Below are 18,194 nucleotides of genomic sequence, written 5' to 3'. Positions count from 1 at the left end.
CACTTTTAACTGTTAATATTTTAGAATTATCTTTCAATATAACTAACAAATAAATGTGTGGAAATCCTCGCTTTTGAAATTCAATAGCATAAATATAAGATTTGAATTTTCCAAATAATTTATTATCAACAATAGGTTTGAGTAGATGTTTAACTTTTAATGCGAAAACCCTAGTTACTATATCAGGTCTATCAGCAGCAGTTTGATGGAGGAATAAATTTTCCTGTATCTCTTTCCAATTTGGATTACACGTTGTTAAAATTAAAAGTAATTTTACAAAATTTGGTCCGATTTAACAGTTTCGAATCGGAAAGAAAAACCAAAACAAAAATAAAAAAAAAATTCCTCAAATTAAATTTCTAACCAGTCCATTATTTAAACTTCGACGCAGACCGCTGATAATATATAAACCACTGAAAATCACTGATGTCCAAAAAATCCAAATGAAGGAGAAGAGAACAATGACGACAAAAATTTTAACGCGCCCTCGCATTACACCTTTTTGAATCGCCTAATATCGAAGATTTTGGTGGGAGTAAGGACGACCTGGGAAGTGATTCTACATCCGTTTACACGACCGAAAGCGTTTTCTTTATCATCTCCTTTTCGTAGGAGTTGATGAACTTTTACAATTGATTGTTTCGGCGAGGGAACACGAGTCTTGAAGAGGGTCCGTCGCGCCCTACTCTTCTTGGGAGGAGGTCCCGGGTGGATCCTGATCCCTGGGTTCTCCGCGCGAGGCGATAGTCGTATAGTGGGGGGCAATGGGGAAGTTGAGAGATCTATATAGTCCTTCACTTCGATCGGGCGTGCTCTGTCCTCGGATGCTGAGGATTCTTTGGGAGTAAGGGACAATAAGTCTTCCCCCGGTTGGAGAATAATTGAAGATCCACTTTCCGAAACCGAAAGAAATTCGTCACCGTCCAAATTCACTCTTTCAGGAAGTTTCCCTTTCTCCGTCTCTACGATGGGTCGAGGGAAATGATCAATTTTCGTTTGCGTCCCCTTCGCGTCGGTTTTCGGCAGGTGTATTTCCCGTTTTAAGAGTCGAACAACTTCGATGCGGTGTCGTCGTTCCAGGGCCTCGTACTTGGCACGAAACTCGGCTTCCTGGAGCAATAACTTGCCCTCGTATGCCTTCGACAAGGCACTCAATTCGCGGTGAAAACCTAGCTCGCGATCGTCAATGACTTTACGAAACCCGGGAAATTGAATTTCGTTGAAAGAGGGATCGTCCTCGTCGGTGAATCCCTCGTCCTCGATGGCCTTCTGGGCGTCTCCGAATAAAGCACTAGAGAGCTCCTCCGCGTTCTTCTCCTTTCGATTTCTCCTCCGTTGACGCCGATTGAAACGCTTTCCCATCTACGAATGAAACCACCCGCTGATTATCGTCCCGATTTCCACGGTGGGCCGTGAAACTTATTCATCTGCCGGAAGAACCGAAGTTAGCCTTCGACTGGTCGCGACTGCTCAAGGGCAAGCCCCCGCAAGCCGTACCATACACCAGCCAAGAGAACTGACCCGGAAACTTCAAACGAAGAACAAGCTTCGAAGAACGATATACTCACTGTCTCGTTGAAATTCTGCCGTAGGATCGATGGATAAATCGAACAATTTGAGATGAAAGGCGAAGCTGAGTCGAATTCTCCCCACAAATCCGGATGAATTTCCGAAATTCGATTCGATAATTACCGCAAAGAAAGGAAAAAATTCCCGTATTTAATTTCGGAGGATAACCACAAATAAGACAAGAAAATCAAAGTATTGATCACTTCACTTTTATTTACTGTAAATGGAGAGAATTTTTCTTTACAAAGAAAGGATTCGCGAATAATTTTTTGTACAAGAATAAAGCGGTATTATTCGTCACGTCGGCACGCGTCTATCGCGGTAGTCTCATAAGAGAACAAGTCATTTTGCCATGGATGAGATCCCCTGAGGTGCGCACGTACGTACGTCAAAGAGAGGCCCGCCGCAGGGGCGTCGCGTGTTCGCGGGAGGTCTCGCCTCAACTCAGGTGCGCACCAAGGTCGGGGCGCCGTGCAAAAAATTTCCTTCTTTCCATTTCGCAAGAGTAAGAATATTAAAATTTTTTAATTCTAATGTTTAATTTAATAGATAATCTATTTTAATAGATTGTTGATAACAACGTCATTGTGATATATATAAATCTGGTCTACCATGACGAGCAACAATAGCCATCGAATCCTGATATTGTTGTATCATATTGCGAGGTGATCCTATAAAAGTAGAAGGCAATATAAGCGTTTTTCACACGTGTACATCATTTTCCAACACGTGATTGAGTAAATAATCCATCAGTCCTTTATATCTTTCACTTCTCACTTGAGCTTGATTATTTTCACAAAATCTTAATCTATCTTTTTCTATTTTTACATCATTTTCAACAACCCATTGTTTAAACAATCTACCTCCATATAAAAATTGATTAAATTCTTTATCTCTTACAGCAATTTTGTATTTAATGTAGGCAGACCTAGAAATAGTATGATTTCTAATTCTGTAATCACTGTCACTACGAATCATATTAATATTATAACCCTTATTTCCAAGTGGATAAAATATGGGATAAATCCATGGTTCAACATTCGGATCTAAATTACTAACCAATTTTAATTCCTTTGTAGATTTATTTTAAACCGTTTCATAAGATTCTGGTATTCCTCCTTCAGAGTCTGCATTAAAAATTGCAGCAACTTCATTAAAACTTTGAGAATTGTATCTATTTTTATCAAAGCTTTTTTTCAACGTGAACAATAATTGTAACTCAGGAATTTCTTCATTATTTGTCTTTCTAATTCAGCTTGTATTTGAATTAGCTCTGACATCATCATGTGAGATTTTGTGTATGCATTTGTATTTCTCATAATATTTTCTATAGATTTTAAACCGTCTTCATCCAAATTTTCGTTACTTTTTAATCTGTATCTGATTAATTCCTCAGGGTCATAAATAAATAATTGACCAAAACATGGATCCTCACCTTTATCCGGATATAAAGCACTATTAATTTGATAGTAAATTTGACCTTGAATTTTGTAACAGAATGGTCCTCTTCTTCTGCTATTAAAATTAATTACATTAGCATTTAAAGATGCAAAAAAAGAATTATTATACAGCCTTATATTCTTTTTAAAATGACCTGATTTTTTATTAAACCCTTCTAACAAAAGCCTTAATTCATCTGGATATTGTATTAAAGTTAACACAACACCTCCATGACTACAGCAGTCATTAATACTAATTTTTTTACCAGTAACTTTTTTATCTTTAAAATGTTTAGCTTGACAATGTGTGCAGTAATTATTTATCGGACCTAGACAATTTTCAACATTAAACTCATTTTGAATTTGATGCTTTAACCACTTCGGCGGCATGGCGTTCCAATTGGCGTTCCATGAGTAAGTGTCAGAAGCGGCAAAAAAATTCGAAAATGGCGTTCCTATTTAAACTTTATTTCTATACTCTGTAAACACATTAAGTTTACTAAACTAAATGTTTTATATTTTTTGAGATTATGAATCTTAAATTAATTTTCAAAAATTCAAAAATAGGCGGATCCAATATAAGTGTTGTTGATGCAATATTTTCTTTATTTATTTCATATATTATTCTCGAGAAAGAAATTTCTTTTTTAATAGAGTTTTTAGAAAAGTTTGATTCTCCATACTGAAGTTGAATATCTTTTTCATTTAAAAGTCAATTTTAGTCATACACAGCTATGCAAGATCTACTATTAGAAAGTTGTACAGAGGGAAATTTAAATAAACTATTGTTTTCGAACATTAACATTAAATGATTTCTAATATTACAATAATAGTAATTGACAGAGTAAGGCAGAATATTAAAAAACAACGATGTTGCAAATGCTATTGCATATACTCCATAAGAAAGACTGTATTCTGGTTGTTGATCAACAGCTGTGAAAACTACTGGCGGTTCAAATAGAAATAATCTAATTAAATAATCTCTTTGATCATGATTTAAACATTTCTTATTAAGACTATCAAAAATGTAAAGGCTCATTCCATCATAATAAGTACAAATCCAATGACCAGATTTATATGATCCACTAAAAAGTATTTGAATGTGCTGCTTACTTTTCTCGATTGGAACTATCAAATCAATTGTTTGTAAACACAAAGTATTTTTCATATTATAAAAAAAATTTGATTGTCTTCCCAATAGCTTTTGAAATTCATACATATGATCATTATTTAGCATTGCTCCTTCAGTGACAACAATACTTAAATCATGAGTAGTCGAATTAACAGTTTCTCCTTTGTTAGACATTGTTCTTTTATTTTATAAAATTAACTTATATCAAGGAATTATAATTTTAAAAATAGTAATATTGCATTAAAATTTTAACATCAAGTTTTATACATCGAATTATAAATTTTATAATTTCCTTTTATCCAATGTTACCAAGTTTTGCCTCTTTTAGAAAATAACAACAAATTTACAATTCTCTCCTTATTCAAAACTTTCAAATTTTTCCTTCTATTAAATATAATCAATGTCCAATTTTGTCTTTCATGCAATTTAACTAATTTCCATTTTTGTCTCTTATCCAATATTTAACCAATTTACAATTTTCCTTTTCTCCAATTTAACCAACTTTCAGCTTTGTTTTTATCCAATATAAATAATTTACAATTTTTCCTTTTATCCAATTTATCCAATTTCCAGCTTTGTTTTATCCAATATAACCAATTTCCAATTTTTCCTTTCATCCAATTTAACCAATTTCCAGCTTTGTTTTTATCCAATATAAATAATTTACAATTTTTCCTTTTATACAATTTAACCAATTTCCAGCTTTGTTTTTATCCAATATAACGAATTTCTAATTTTGCCTTTTATCAAATTTAATTAATTTCCAGCTTTGCTTTTATCCAATTTAAACAATTTGCAGCTTTGTTTTTATCCAATATAATCAATTTCCAATTTTTAATTTCATCCAATTTAAACAATTTCCAGCTTTGTTTTTATCCAATAGAACTAATTTCCAATTTTTCCTTTTATCCAATATAACCAATTTCTAATTTTGCCTTTTATCCAATTACAGACGATTTCCAAATTGTAACAAAATTTTAAATTTATTAATAAACATCAAAAAAATTATTACAAATTTTTTAACTTTATTAATAATTAACATCAAAGACAAAACACAACTCAATAATTTATTTAATGATTGACAAAATTTAGAAAACAGTATTTTAATGCAATTCTATTATTATTTACTATTCACTTATTATCACTAATTATATTCACTAATACTTACTATTCACTAAATCACTATTTACTAATTCACGAAGTATTCACTAATAATTCACTTACTTAACTTTATATTCACTCATATAATATAGTGAGTGTTCGTAGTTATGTATTGAATTGTATTTGACACTCAATTAAAATTGTTAATTATTTATAAAAATGATTTGTAAGAAATAATAAGCTGTATTAATTAAGGAAGATTTCGACTATGTCAGCAATTAGTGACATCTATTAGACGTCAATTTAACTCTTTGGTTTAGAGTCAGGTGTTATTCTTAAGATAATTATTCCGATATAGTTGTCGGTAAATAATTATATTTTTGTAATTAATTTTTGATCTGAAAAAATAAGCTGCGTGAACGACTGCACTGTGCATCTGTGAGGACTCGAACCCCAGTTAATAGCTGCCTTTCGCGGGACTAACGCCTACCAATGCACCATGCCAACACAGCCTGGACGTTCACGTTTCTTATAATCTCAGATCAAGCCCATACACTAGTCGAAGAGCTGTATAGTTAATGTAGGAAATTATTTGCTGATTGAGAATTTTAATTAAGGAAGATTTCGACTATATCAGCAATTAGTGACATCTATTAGACGTCAATTTAACTCTTTGGTTTAGAGTCAGGTGTTATTCTTAAGATAATTATTCCGATATGGCCTGGACGTTCACGTTTCTTATAATCTCAGAACAAGCCCATACACTAGTCGAAGAGCTGTATAGTTAATGTAGGAAATTATTTAACTAGGGTTCGAGTCCTCACAGATGCACAGTGCAGTCGTTCACGCAGCTTATTTTTTCAGATCAAAAATTAATTACAAAAATATAATTATTTACCGACAACCATATCGGAATAATTATCTTAAGAATAACACCTGACTCTAAACCAAAGAGTTAAATTGACGTCTAATAGATGTCACTAATTGCTGATATAGTCGAAATCTTCCTTAATTAAAATTCTCAATCAGCAAATAATTTCCTACATTAACTATACAGCTCTTCGACTAGTGTATGGGCTTGATCTGAGATTATAAGAAACGTGAACGTCCAGGCTGTGTTGGCATAGTGCATTGGTAGGCGTTAGTCCCGCGAAAGGCAGCTATTAACTGGGGTTCGAGTCCTCACAGATGCACAGTGCAGTCGTTCACGCAGCTTATTTTTTCAGATCAAAAATTAATTACAAAAATATAATTATTTACCGACAACCATATCGGAATAATTATCTTAAGAATAACACCTGACTCTAAACCAAAGAGTTAAATTGACGTCTAATAGATGTCACTAATTGCTGATATAGTCGAAATCTTCCTTCATTAAAATTCTCAATCAGCAAATAATTTCCTACATTAATAAGCTGTATTGTCCACAAATTTAAATTTATTTGAAAATTATTACAGTTTTATTATAAACATTCGACTCTTCAAGGGTCATACCAGACCCCTCTTTGTTTACTTATTTTCAGGCTTATCGACTCTTCTACCTGCAATATAATGGTCTAGACGAATTACCTGAAGGAGGGGATTTCCAATAAGAAGATTCTATTTTTCTAATATTGATGCCTCAGTTATATTTTGTTCGTTCATATATTCAGACGGTTTTTCAATGTATAGTGTTTCTTGAAATAGTTTTTAAAATAAACATTATTTTTAAAATACAGTTCTTTGTTTTGTTATTTATTATATTATTAAAACAATTTTCAACATGGTGCCTCTTGTGAGGTTACTCGCGATCCCTGTTCGAGCTAGATAAAAAATAAATATTAAAAATATTTATAATAAATATTTAATAAAAAAACAATATTTATAATAAAAGTTATAAATATTGTTTAAGTTTAATGTTTAAAATGAGTGATTAAAGATGGAAGATAGTATTATAGAACAGGAAGTGGCCATCAGCGCTATACAAAGAGCGCTTCAAAGTTTTCGCAAACGCCCTCTACAAGAGATGACTGTTGCCATGATTGAAGGTCGTCGTTCACAACTTCAACAATATTGGAAAAGATGTCAAATCAACGACGTGAAAATCACCACATTTGCAAAAAATTCAGATAAGTCACTCATTTCTTATTTTTCCGAGGATGTTTTTCTTAAAGCTGAAGAAGAATATCTTCAAACTTTAGATATTTTTAATGATTCTATTGCTAAACTTAAAAATGAAGCTTCTCGATCTAACGCACAGTGGTCCTCAAATGCCAAAAAGTTTCATAAAAATGTCAAAGAAAACTGCTAATGCTATCTTATTCTAATCATCTCACACTTCTAAACCTATTTTTGTTCGAAATCCTACTTGTTCGCATTTTCAAAATAACCAACAAACAGTTTCAAATCATTTTTAGAAATTTAGTTCATATTTGAATTTAATACAAAAAAAGAAAACTCGAATGTCAATTACTTTTAAGTTTAACAAAATTGTAAATTTCACCGTAAGAGTGATACTAAGGAAATGGCTATTTTACTTTTTTGACTTCTAAAATGATAAACATAGGTATTTATATTTATTGTAAAAACATTAACCCTTTAACGCCGGGACGGACGCTTTTTTTCAATCATTTTCAACGTTAATTATTTTTGTTATTAGGCAATTAGAAAATTATCGGAATAACATTTTCTTACGTATTTTTTATCGCTCTTTCAGAATTTGTCATCAAAATTGCAAACAACAAAAATTCAAAAATGTTATGGCATTTAAAATGTTATTGACATTTTTGATTCAAAAATGATTTTTTTTTCATGTAACCAGTAACCAAAAAAATTCTTCACAATAAAATATCGCGTCCACAATATCCAAGCTTCAAAGTGATGGACCATACATTTAAAAATTTCAAGATGGCGGATCCAAAATGGAGAAAAAAGAATTTTTTTCACATAATTGACACCCTGTGGACGTTTTTTTAATTCTCCTTTTATCTATATGAAAAGGAGTACCTGAATGTTTTTTGGGTCGCTGATTACGAATATGAACTCAGATTTCAAAAATTCAAAATGGCGGATCCAATATGGCGGCTATCTTTTTAAAACTTATCGGATTTGCATGAAACTTGTTACTTGAGGGTTTTTAGGTCGCTGAAAACGAATATGAAGTCAAATTTCAAACGTTCAAAATACCGAATCCAATATGGCGATCAAAATTTCAGAAAATGATTAGATTGGTTTAAAATTTAATACGTTCTTTAGCTATTGAAAATATTTTAATGTTGTCCGACTCAAACCACGAGGGTCATTTGTTTTACAGCAACATTAAATTTCATTTCCTTTAGAAACTATATAATTTCTTATTTAATTCATTTAGCAGAATGCATTGTCTCTATCAATACACGAGGATGTACGTTTACCTCCTCGTGGTTTGAGTCGGACAACATTAAATAATTTCAATGGCTAAAAAACATAAAATTTTAAACCATTCTAATCATTCTTTAAAATTAAGACCGCCATTTTGGATTCGGTATTTTGAATTTTTAAAATCTGATTTTAGATTCGTAACTAGCGACCCCAAAAACCTCCCGAGTAGCAGTTTTCAAATAAAACCGATCAATTTCAAAAATGTCGACCGCCATATTGAATCCGCCATTTTGAATTTTTGAAATCTGAATTCATATTCGTAATCAGCGACCCAAAAAGCATTCAGGTACTCCTTTTCATACAGATAAAAGGAGAATTAAAAAAAGCGTTCACAGGGTGTCAACTATGTGAAAAAAATTTCTTTTTTCGCCATTTTGGATTCGCCATCTTGAAATTTTTAAATGTATGGTCCATCACTTTGAAGCTTGGATATTGTGGACGCGATATTTTATGGTGAAGAATTATTCTGGTTACTGGTTACATAAAAAAAATAATTTTTCAATCAAAAATGTCAAAAATTTGCATTTTCGAAATAAGCGGCCATAACTTTTTGGAATTTTTGTTTTTTGCAATTTTGATGACAGATTCTGGAAGAGCGATAAAAAATACGTAAGAAAATGTTATTCCGAAAATTTTCTACATGCCTAATAACAAAAATAATTAACGTTGAAAATGATTGAAAAAGCGTCCGTCCCGGCGTTAAAATTGGTTAATGTTTTTACGATAAATATAAATACCTATGTTTATCATTCTAGAAATCAAAAAAGTAAAATAGCCATTTCCTTAATATCACTCTTACGGTGAAATTTACAATTTTATTAAAGTTAAAAATAATTGACATTCGAATTTTCTTTCTTTGTATTAAACTCAAATATGAACTAAATTTCTAAAAATGATTTGAAACTGTTATTTCGTTATTTTGAAAATGCGAACAAGTAGGATTTCGATCTAAAATAGGTTTAGAAGTGTGAGATGATTAGAATAAGATGGCATTAGCAGTTTTCTTTGACATTTTTATGAAACTTTTTGGCATTTGAGGACCACTGTGAACGAAGATATTCATAGAGTTCGAAGTAGAGTATCAGAGACATCTCGTGTTTCAAAATTGCCGCGAATTGATTTACCTAAGTTTTCGGGCGATTATTTAAGCTGGCAAAATTATCATGACCTTTTTTAGTCTGTAATAGCTGAAGAATCCAAGATGCCTGCGGTACAAAAGTGCATTATTTAAAATCTAGTTTAGAGGGCGAGGCCGCTCAGCTTATTAAACACATGGGTGTTACTTCAGAAAATTACGATAGCGCATGGGCAACACTTAAAAAACGATACGAAAACCAACGCGTAATTATTAATGCACATTTAAATTCTTTTATGAGTTTACCTGTTATTACAAACGAATCAGTAAAAGATTTAAAAATTCTAAGAGACTCCACTGCAGAAGGTGTACAAGCCTTAAAAACCTTGGGTCATAATGTTGCTGATGCGCTATTGGTTTTTGTTGTTGTGGGGAAGTTAGCAAGACCATCATTAGTAGAATGGGAAAAATTGTTAGGCGATAGATCTGATTTCCCAACGTATCAGGAACTCGAAAATTTTCTATCAGTACGTATTCGAACATTGGAAGCTATCGAAACTTCCAAAGATAATCAAAAGAGTCAGATATCAAAAGCTAATAATAAATCAGTAGATAATAAAGGTTCCCATCGGTCGGGTGTTTCAAAAACATTTACCATTTCAACTAGTAAAACTAAATGTCTTTGTGATGTTAATCATCTATTATATCAATGTGATAAATTTAAAAGTCTTTCAGTAAAGGATAAAAGATTATTTATAAAAGAAAGAAAACTTTGTTACAATTGTTTTAGAGGTGGTCATACAGCTTTAAAATGTTTTTGGAAAATGACTTGTAAAAAATGTAAAGGAAAGCATAATACAATGTTACATATTGATCAGTCAAAATCAGAAAATTCAAAAATGATAGTTATTAGTCCAGATAATAAGGATTCAAATTCACCTTTAGAAATAGAAACAAGTTGACTCTCAGAGAAAGATTATGTTGTACTACAACATACTTCCATTGGTAATACTTTTTTACCTACTGTAAAAATACTTATACATGGTAATTTGGGACGCTATAAAGAAATATGTGGTTTGTTTGATCAAGGTTCAGAAAGAAGTTTTATTACTGAAAGTTTAGTGCAAGCACTACGTTTTCAAAAAAGTAGTGCATTAACTAAAGTAATGTCACTTGATAAAATTCAGATAGGTACAGCTAAAGCATGTGTTCAATTTTCAATATCCCCTATAAATAACCGAGAATTATTTATTCCAATGTCAGCATTAGTTTTACCTAGACTTAGTTTCTACATGCCACCAAAAGATGCTTTCCTTTGTAAATGGAAGCATTTGAAAAATTTGGATCTAGCCGATCCGGAACCATTTAAAGGTAAAACAATAGAGATTATAATCGGAGCAGATTATTATGATGAATTATTGATGAATGATCTTTGTAAAGGTCAAGCAGGTACACCTATCGCACAAAAAACTAAATTAGGGTGGATATTATCGGGTCCAACTAGTCTTCTAAGTAATGAAAAGAAAAATGCCACTATCAACCAATATTGTACTACAGTAGATGATTTACAAAGAAATTTAAAATTATTTTGGGAACTTGAGGAACTTCCTCAACAAAATTATTTAACTGTAGATGAACAAAAAGCTGAGGACTATTTTCTTAAAACACACACTCGCGAAGAAGATGGCAGGTATTGTGTTCGATTACCTTTAAAAGAAAATGCTCTTAAAATTCTAGGAAATTCATTAAATATTGCTAAAAAGATGTTAAATAAAACAGAACAACGTTTAAAGTTTAAACCAGAATTACAATGCGATTATTATAAATTTTTAAATGAGTATAAAGATCTTGGACATATTGTTGAAATAAAACCAGATGTTGAAACGTTTATCCAAGAAACTAACGCCATTTACCTGCCATTTTTTCCTATCATAAAAGAAAATAGTCTTTCAACACGCGTAAGATTGGTATTTAATGGTTCTTGTAAAACATCTAGTGGTTTTTCTGTAAATGAACTCTTACTTATTGGTCCCAAATTACACAATGATATTATAGCAATTATTTTACATTGGAGAAGGTATCGTTATGTCATGACAACTGATATAAGTAAAATGTTTAGACAAATTTTAGTTGATAAAAAAGATGTCGATTGCCAAAGGATAGTGTGTAGATTAGAACCAGAAGGTAATATTAAACATTTCCAACTATTAACGGTCACTTATGGGATGTCATCATCTCCTTTTTTAGCAAATAGGGTTCTGAAACAACTTGCTCAAGATGAAGGTTTATCATATCCTTTAGCGAAAAAAGCACTAGAAAATGAATTTTATGTTGATGATGGATTAATTGGTGCTAACGATATACAAACAGCCCGTGAATTGAAAAGAGATTTAACTAAACTTCTTAAAAAAGGTGGTTTTGTTTTAGATAAATGGTCAACGAATAATCCTTTAATTTTAGATACAAACAAGGATTGTATAAACGAAAGTCCTATTAATTTAACAAAACTAACAGAAAAACACCCAGTATTAGGGATACTCTGGGATTCCAGAAAAGATGAATTTTGTTATTCAGTTTCTACTCAAAATTGTGAATTTGTAACTAAACGACTTGTTTTGTCTCTGATATCAAAATTGTTCGATCCATTGGGATGGGTATCGCCGATAACAATAGTTGCGAAAATTTTTATTCAAGAAATATGGCTCAAAAAATTACAATGGGATGACGAATTAGATCATGATTTATTACAACGTTGGATAGGATATTATAATGAACTCCCTAAAATTAATATGGTAAAAATTCCACGTTGGACACTTGAAAAAGTAGATTGTCAATATGAAATACACGGATTCGCCGATGCATCTAAACAAGCATATGGTGCTGTAGTATATTTACGTGTATTGAATAAAAATGAACAGCCAAATATTACTCTTCTTATTTCAAAGAGTAAAGTAGCCCCTTTAAAAGTAATAAGTGTACCAAGACTTGAATTATGTGCGGTAGTAATATTAGCAAAACTTATTAAAAAAGTATTAAAAGATCTTCATCTAGAACAAATTCCTATTTTTGGTTGGACTGACTCGACAGTAGCGCTATCTTGGTTAAGGGATCATCCTTCCAAATAGACTACTTTTGTAGCAAATCGAGTCAGTGAAATACATACTGTAGCTTCTAACGTTAACTGGGAACATATTCCAGGTGTTTCTAATCCGGCAGACTGTTTGTCAAGAGGTATGACTCTAACGAATTTAATAAAACATGCTTTGTGGTGGAAAGGTCCAGACTGGTTATTTAAGTCATCGGTTCATTGGGCAGTTCAAAATGTTTCGGAATTCACAGATAAAGAGATTAAAAATGTTAGAAATCTTCTCACGACTAATATTGAAAATGAAATTTCTCCATTCGAAAATGCTATAAATACTTCTTCTAGTTGGCTTAAATTGTTAAGAATTGTAGTTTACTGTTTTATATTCATAAAGATTTGTAGAAAAACAAATAATACTTGTACTAATAATAACTTTATTACAGTAAAAGAAATGGAAGAAGCTAAATTGTACTTAATTACTAATTTCCAAAGGAATATTTTTCGGAGGAATTGCATTACTTATCACATAAAATGCAGTTAAAGAAAAGTAGTAAATTAAAATTTTTAACTCCTTTTGTTGATAAAGATGGCATTTTGAGAGTAGGTGGACGTCTAGAAAATGCACCAATATCTTGGGATGAAAAACATCCTATTATTCTGCCGAGAGACCATATTACTGATCTTATTATAAGATACACACACCTACGCAATTTACACGGAGGTGTACAATCTACACTCTTCTTACTAAGAAAAATTTTTTGGCCAATTAAAGCCAAATTGTCAGTAAAAAAGATTATAAATTCGTGTATAATATGTATTAAACAAAGTGCTAAAGTGCATAGTCAATTAATGGGAGATTTACCGTCGTACAGAATAACACCGTCTCGTAGCATCCAACATACAGGGATAGATTACGCAGGTCCGATCGAAATTAGAACGGGGAAAGGTCGGGGATACAAATCAATTAAAGGATATTTTTGCATTTTTGTTTGTATGGTTACTCGAGCTGTACATTTAGAAGCAGTGACAGATTATAGAGCCAAAACATTTATTTTAACATTAATTAGATTTGTCTCACGAAGAGGATTACCCAGTGACATTTACAGTGATAACGGGACAAATTTTCGTGGTGCCGACAAAGAATTGAAAGAAGCTTGGCGAAATGTAACCATTGAAAAGAGCGTACAGAATCATGTTTTGGATAAAGGTATAAGATGGCATTTTAATCCTCCACATGCTCCCCACTTTGGAGGTTTGTGGAAAGCTGGAGTAAAAAGTGTAAAATCTCATTTTAAACGCGTGATAGGAAAGCAAACTTTAACATTTGAAGAGTTGATTACTTTACTTTGTCAAGTAGAGGCGTGTTTAAATTCTAGACCAATAGCAGCTTTATCAAATACAGCGGATGATTTCAACTACTTAACACCAGGACATTTTTTAATAGGGGCACCTCTTCTAAGTATTCCACACACATCCGAAACTAGCCCTAATAAAGATCGGTTTGTACGTTGGAATCTTGTTCAACGTATGATGGAAGACTTTTGGAAACGTTGGTCCATTGAATATCCTCAAGGACTGCAAAAACACTATAAGTGGAACAAAATTACAAAGAATATCCAGAAGAATGATTTGGTACTAATTCAAGATCCTGAAAATTTGAAAATGAAATGGACTATGGGAAGAGTAAGTGAAGTTCATCCTGGTAAAGATAATTTAGTTCGAGTAGTATCAGTAAAAACTAGCAAGGGTACATATCGTAGACCTATATCACAAATATGTTTATTACCTCTTCAGCAGGAAAAGCTTGATTAAAATTATATGTTCACAGCGGGCGGTAATAATAAAAAAAAAATTATTTGTATTTGTCACATGTTATGATTGTATTGACAACATTCATGTCACACATTTATTTATAAAGTAGAGGCGTATGTAAGAATACTATAGACAAGAGTCTCACATATTTAAAGTTGTTTTAATAGTAATATTAAGTTTCGTTACTTAGATTGTAACGAGGCGGGCGGTATGTTCGTAGTTATGTATTGAATTGTATTTTACACTCAATTAAAATTGTTAATTATTTATAAAAATGATTTGTAAGAAATAATAAGCTGTATTGTCCACAAATTTAAATTTATTTAAAAATTATTACAGTTTTATTATTATAAACATTCGACTCTTCAAGGGTCATACCAGACCCCTCTTTGTTTACTTATTTTCAGGCTTATCGACTCTTCTACCTGCAATATAATGGTCTAGACGAATTACCTGAAGGAGGGGATTTCCAATAAGAAGATTCTATTTTTCTAATATTGATGCCTCAGTTATATTTTGTTCGTTCATATATTCAGACGGTTTTTCAATGTATAGTGTTTCTTGAAATAGTTTTTAAAATAAACATTATTTTTAAAATACAGTTCTTTGTTTTGTTATTTATTATATTATTAAAACAATTTTCAACAGTGAGTGAATTTACCAGTGAATTATAAAGATTTTTTAATTTAATTTTTGTTGAAGACACGTAGAACGTGTCCCAAGGAAAATAATCTACGATATGATTTTTAAATTAAAAATAAATATTCGTTCTTATATTTAGGTATCAGGCCCTAAACGTGAGTGTCCTTTTTGCACTCGTAGATTGATTCTGAGGCTAATATATATTATATATAAATATTAGACCTGTATTAGACCCTACGAAGGATTACCACAAACAATACGAACCCTTGAACAATAGTCTTTGTAAATGAGGGACCCAGGTAATAATATTTTCTTTCTTTCTTCATCGCAAGGAAAACTATAGATAAAAGTCAATATAAATATATATACTTTTATAATTGAAACACAAAAGGTAACGTCTGGGTAACGGCGCCAGTAACGCCGGCTCTGGTTTCTCTCTTTCTCTAAAGGCAATATAAATGAGAATGTCTCTCTTTACCTAATTTGCATATCTACTCGTTTCATATTAAGGACCAAATATTCAATTAATTGGTTGAAATAAATAAATTCCTCTATTTAAATAAGTTATTTATTTGATTAAAATAATTTTTATTTATTAATTTATTATTTATTAGGGTAATGTCACCTTGAGTGGAACGCCTGAGCTTTTAAGTTATCTGACAGCGGAAACGTGAAATAAATAGTGCGAATAGCAGCACCGCACCTAGAAACCGTAAGAAATTAAGTTCCGCGATAATAATATACGTTATCGTTTGATGTAACGAATTTTTAAGAACACAAACCAACAAAGAAGTCGCTCTTACAATGAGTAAAGTGATTCGGAAGTGTAAAAGTAGTGTAAAATTTAAGTTTTAAAAGGTAACTTATTTTTTTCCTACTACTTTGAACATTGACATTGATTGTCTTAGTTTAATTAAGTGATTATTTTGACTCAAAAAAATTTTTTTGTGGCTGTCATAAAAAGTTGCATGTCACCATAAGTGGACCACTGTTTATAACCAGGAGTGGACTGCCTGTTTGATATATTTTTAATGTCAGTTTACCATTTTTATGGATATAAATTGACAATAAATTGTTTTGAAACTATGTTTTATGTTCTTTATTAATTTTTTTGTGATATTGATATAATATGTGCCAAAATTATTAAAAATGGTTTCACTTGCAAACATTGCGACACACACACACATGGTCTGAAGCTGCATAAGCATAAATTTTGTATTAATATATCAGAAATATTAAATACATTAAAGAATTTAGAATAACTTTTGCAATTTTTTTGGAGTGGTCCACTCAAGGTTACATTTTTTTCATTCCTTAAAAATTAGCTTCTTTTTAAAGTCAATTTTTTCTTCCAAATAAAAAAAATCAAAGCTATTATGGTATAAACACTTGTCTAGGGATCTAAACTAAAGCTTGGAGTAGAAACCTTCGATTAATTTACTTTCATAAAGAATTTTTTAGAAAAAAAGCTTAGGCGGTCCACTCAAGGTGACATTACTCTATTATTTATTAATTATGGCAAATAATTTTTATTTATGTCAAATATCCAATTAACTGAGTGAAATAAATAATTTGTTTTAAAATAACTCATTATTTGTGTTAAATTAATTCATTTATTAGAGTCAAGTAATTATTTAATTAATCAAATTACACGCGTCGTTTTTCGTCATATCGCACAGAACACAAACGCGTGACACAAACACCAAACTACTTTACACATTTTCACATATCTTAATGAACAATTTCTGTAAACTTATTTTGTCATTGGCACATTTCTTCTACATTTATTTCTCTTCTTTTGACACCACAAAAAAGTTTTTGCTGAACCTATATCACAAAGTGGCACAATACTCAAATATATACGTTCGTATACTGAACTGCGATTCATATGAAAAGATGGCTGACATTAGTAGCAAGAATTTACGAAAAAGATAGATGGCGCTAGTGCGATAAAACAAAATAAACGCGGTGGCCCAACCCTAAACCCTGCCCAACCCTGACAACTCTCCCCTAATAAATTAATAAAACTCATTAAAAATTTAATTACAGTAATCACTTTATTTATTAATTAATTTATTAATTTTTAATTAAAAGTATATACAAATGCTTAAAATCTATAGTTACGGCACTGTACTGAAACATGACTGGTTCTTAATCCTCAGTATTCATTGCGTTGAACGGCCGAGTGCGTTAGGCGTGCGACTTTAGTCCAGCGGGACCCGAGTTCACTCCCCGTTACCCCCAAGAATTTTTTCGGTGAAATTGCGTTATCGTTCTAAGGTTTATATAGATTATAATGTTTATACTAATAAAAAATATTTTTTTGTCTTATTGGTAATAATAATGCATTAAAAAAATGAAAGTTGTTTGAAAATTAAATATTTAGGATATTAGAATTTAGAATTTTTTTTAATTGAATTAAAAATCAAAAAGTAATGTAGGAAATTACATGTAATAGTTTACTATTTCTAATATTTTTATATAATAAATCAACTAATTAATTAAAAATTATAAAATGTTATTACATAATTTTTTACTGAAGAGCGGCCAGGATGCGTCACCCTTGGAAAAAGAGGTTGTAAAAAAGCCAAGGTCGGTCCGTCATAGTACCAGGAAATATGGTCACAATGTTGGGCTAACAATGGCTCAAAGAACGAATCCTCTGACAATGGTGGTCTACGGCGAGGGCTATACCGATGCGGTCCGTATGGAGTAGCAGTTTGGACTTCTCAGGAAGGCCATTATGCTGCTCACTTGTGAGGAGCCGGTTGAGCGGTGGCCGAAGTTTGAGGCCTCCTTCTGCAGAGGAGGAGTTCTTGTCTTCATCGCATCTATTCCAGAGGCTAGAGCGTGGCTCACGGAACGTGTGGCTGAACTCAGGCCCTGGGAAGGAGCGAAGCTAAAGGTGGGTGGGGTTGAGATACTCCAGAGAATGGTGAG

At 31.8% G+C, this 18,194-nt stretch overlaps 3 protein-coding genes across 3 annotated transcripts; all 3 read left to right on the top strand.

Annotated features, from left to right (window-relative positions):
- The first annotated feature begins 9,912 nt into the window (after positions 1–9,912).
- On the top strand, positions 9,913–10,677 carry LOC122502413. The gene has a single exon (XM_043612444.1). It carries the CDS (start codon positions 9,913–9,915, stop codon positions 10,675–10,677), a length of 765 nt encoding a protein of 254 aa, XP_043468379.1.
- A 294-nt stretch (positions 10,678–10,971) lies between these two features.
- LOC122502412 lies at positions 10,972–12,840 on the top strand. Its single transcript, XM_043612443.1, has one exon. It carries the CDS (start codon positions 10,972–10,974, stop codon positions 12,838–12,840), a length of 1,869 nt encoding a protein of 622 aa, XP_043468378.1.
- Positions 12,841–13,649: 809 nt separating this feature from the next.
- LOC122502410 lies at positions 13,650–14,612 on the top strand. Its single transcript, XM_043612442.1, has one exon. It carries the CDS (start codon positions 13,650–13,652, stop codon positions 14,610–14,612), a length of 963 nt encoding a protein of 320 aa, XP_043468377.1.
- Positions 14,613–18,194: the final 3,582 nt, after the last annotated feature.

The sequence above is a fragment of the Leptopilina heterotoma genome, unplaced genomic scaffold (assembly GCF_015476425.1).
Source record: "Leptopilina heterotoma isolate Lh14 unplaced genomic scaffold, ASM1547642v1 Lhet_228, whole genome shotgun sequence".
NCBI lineage: Eukaryota > Metazoa > Arthropoda > Insecta > Hymenoptera > Figitidae > Leptopilina > Leptopilina heterotoma.
This window is presented reverse-complemented; position numbering and strand designations above follow the sequence as displayed.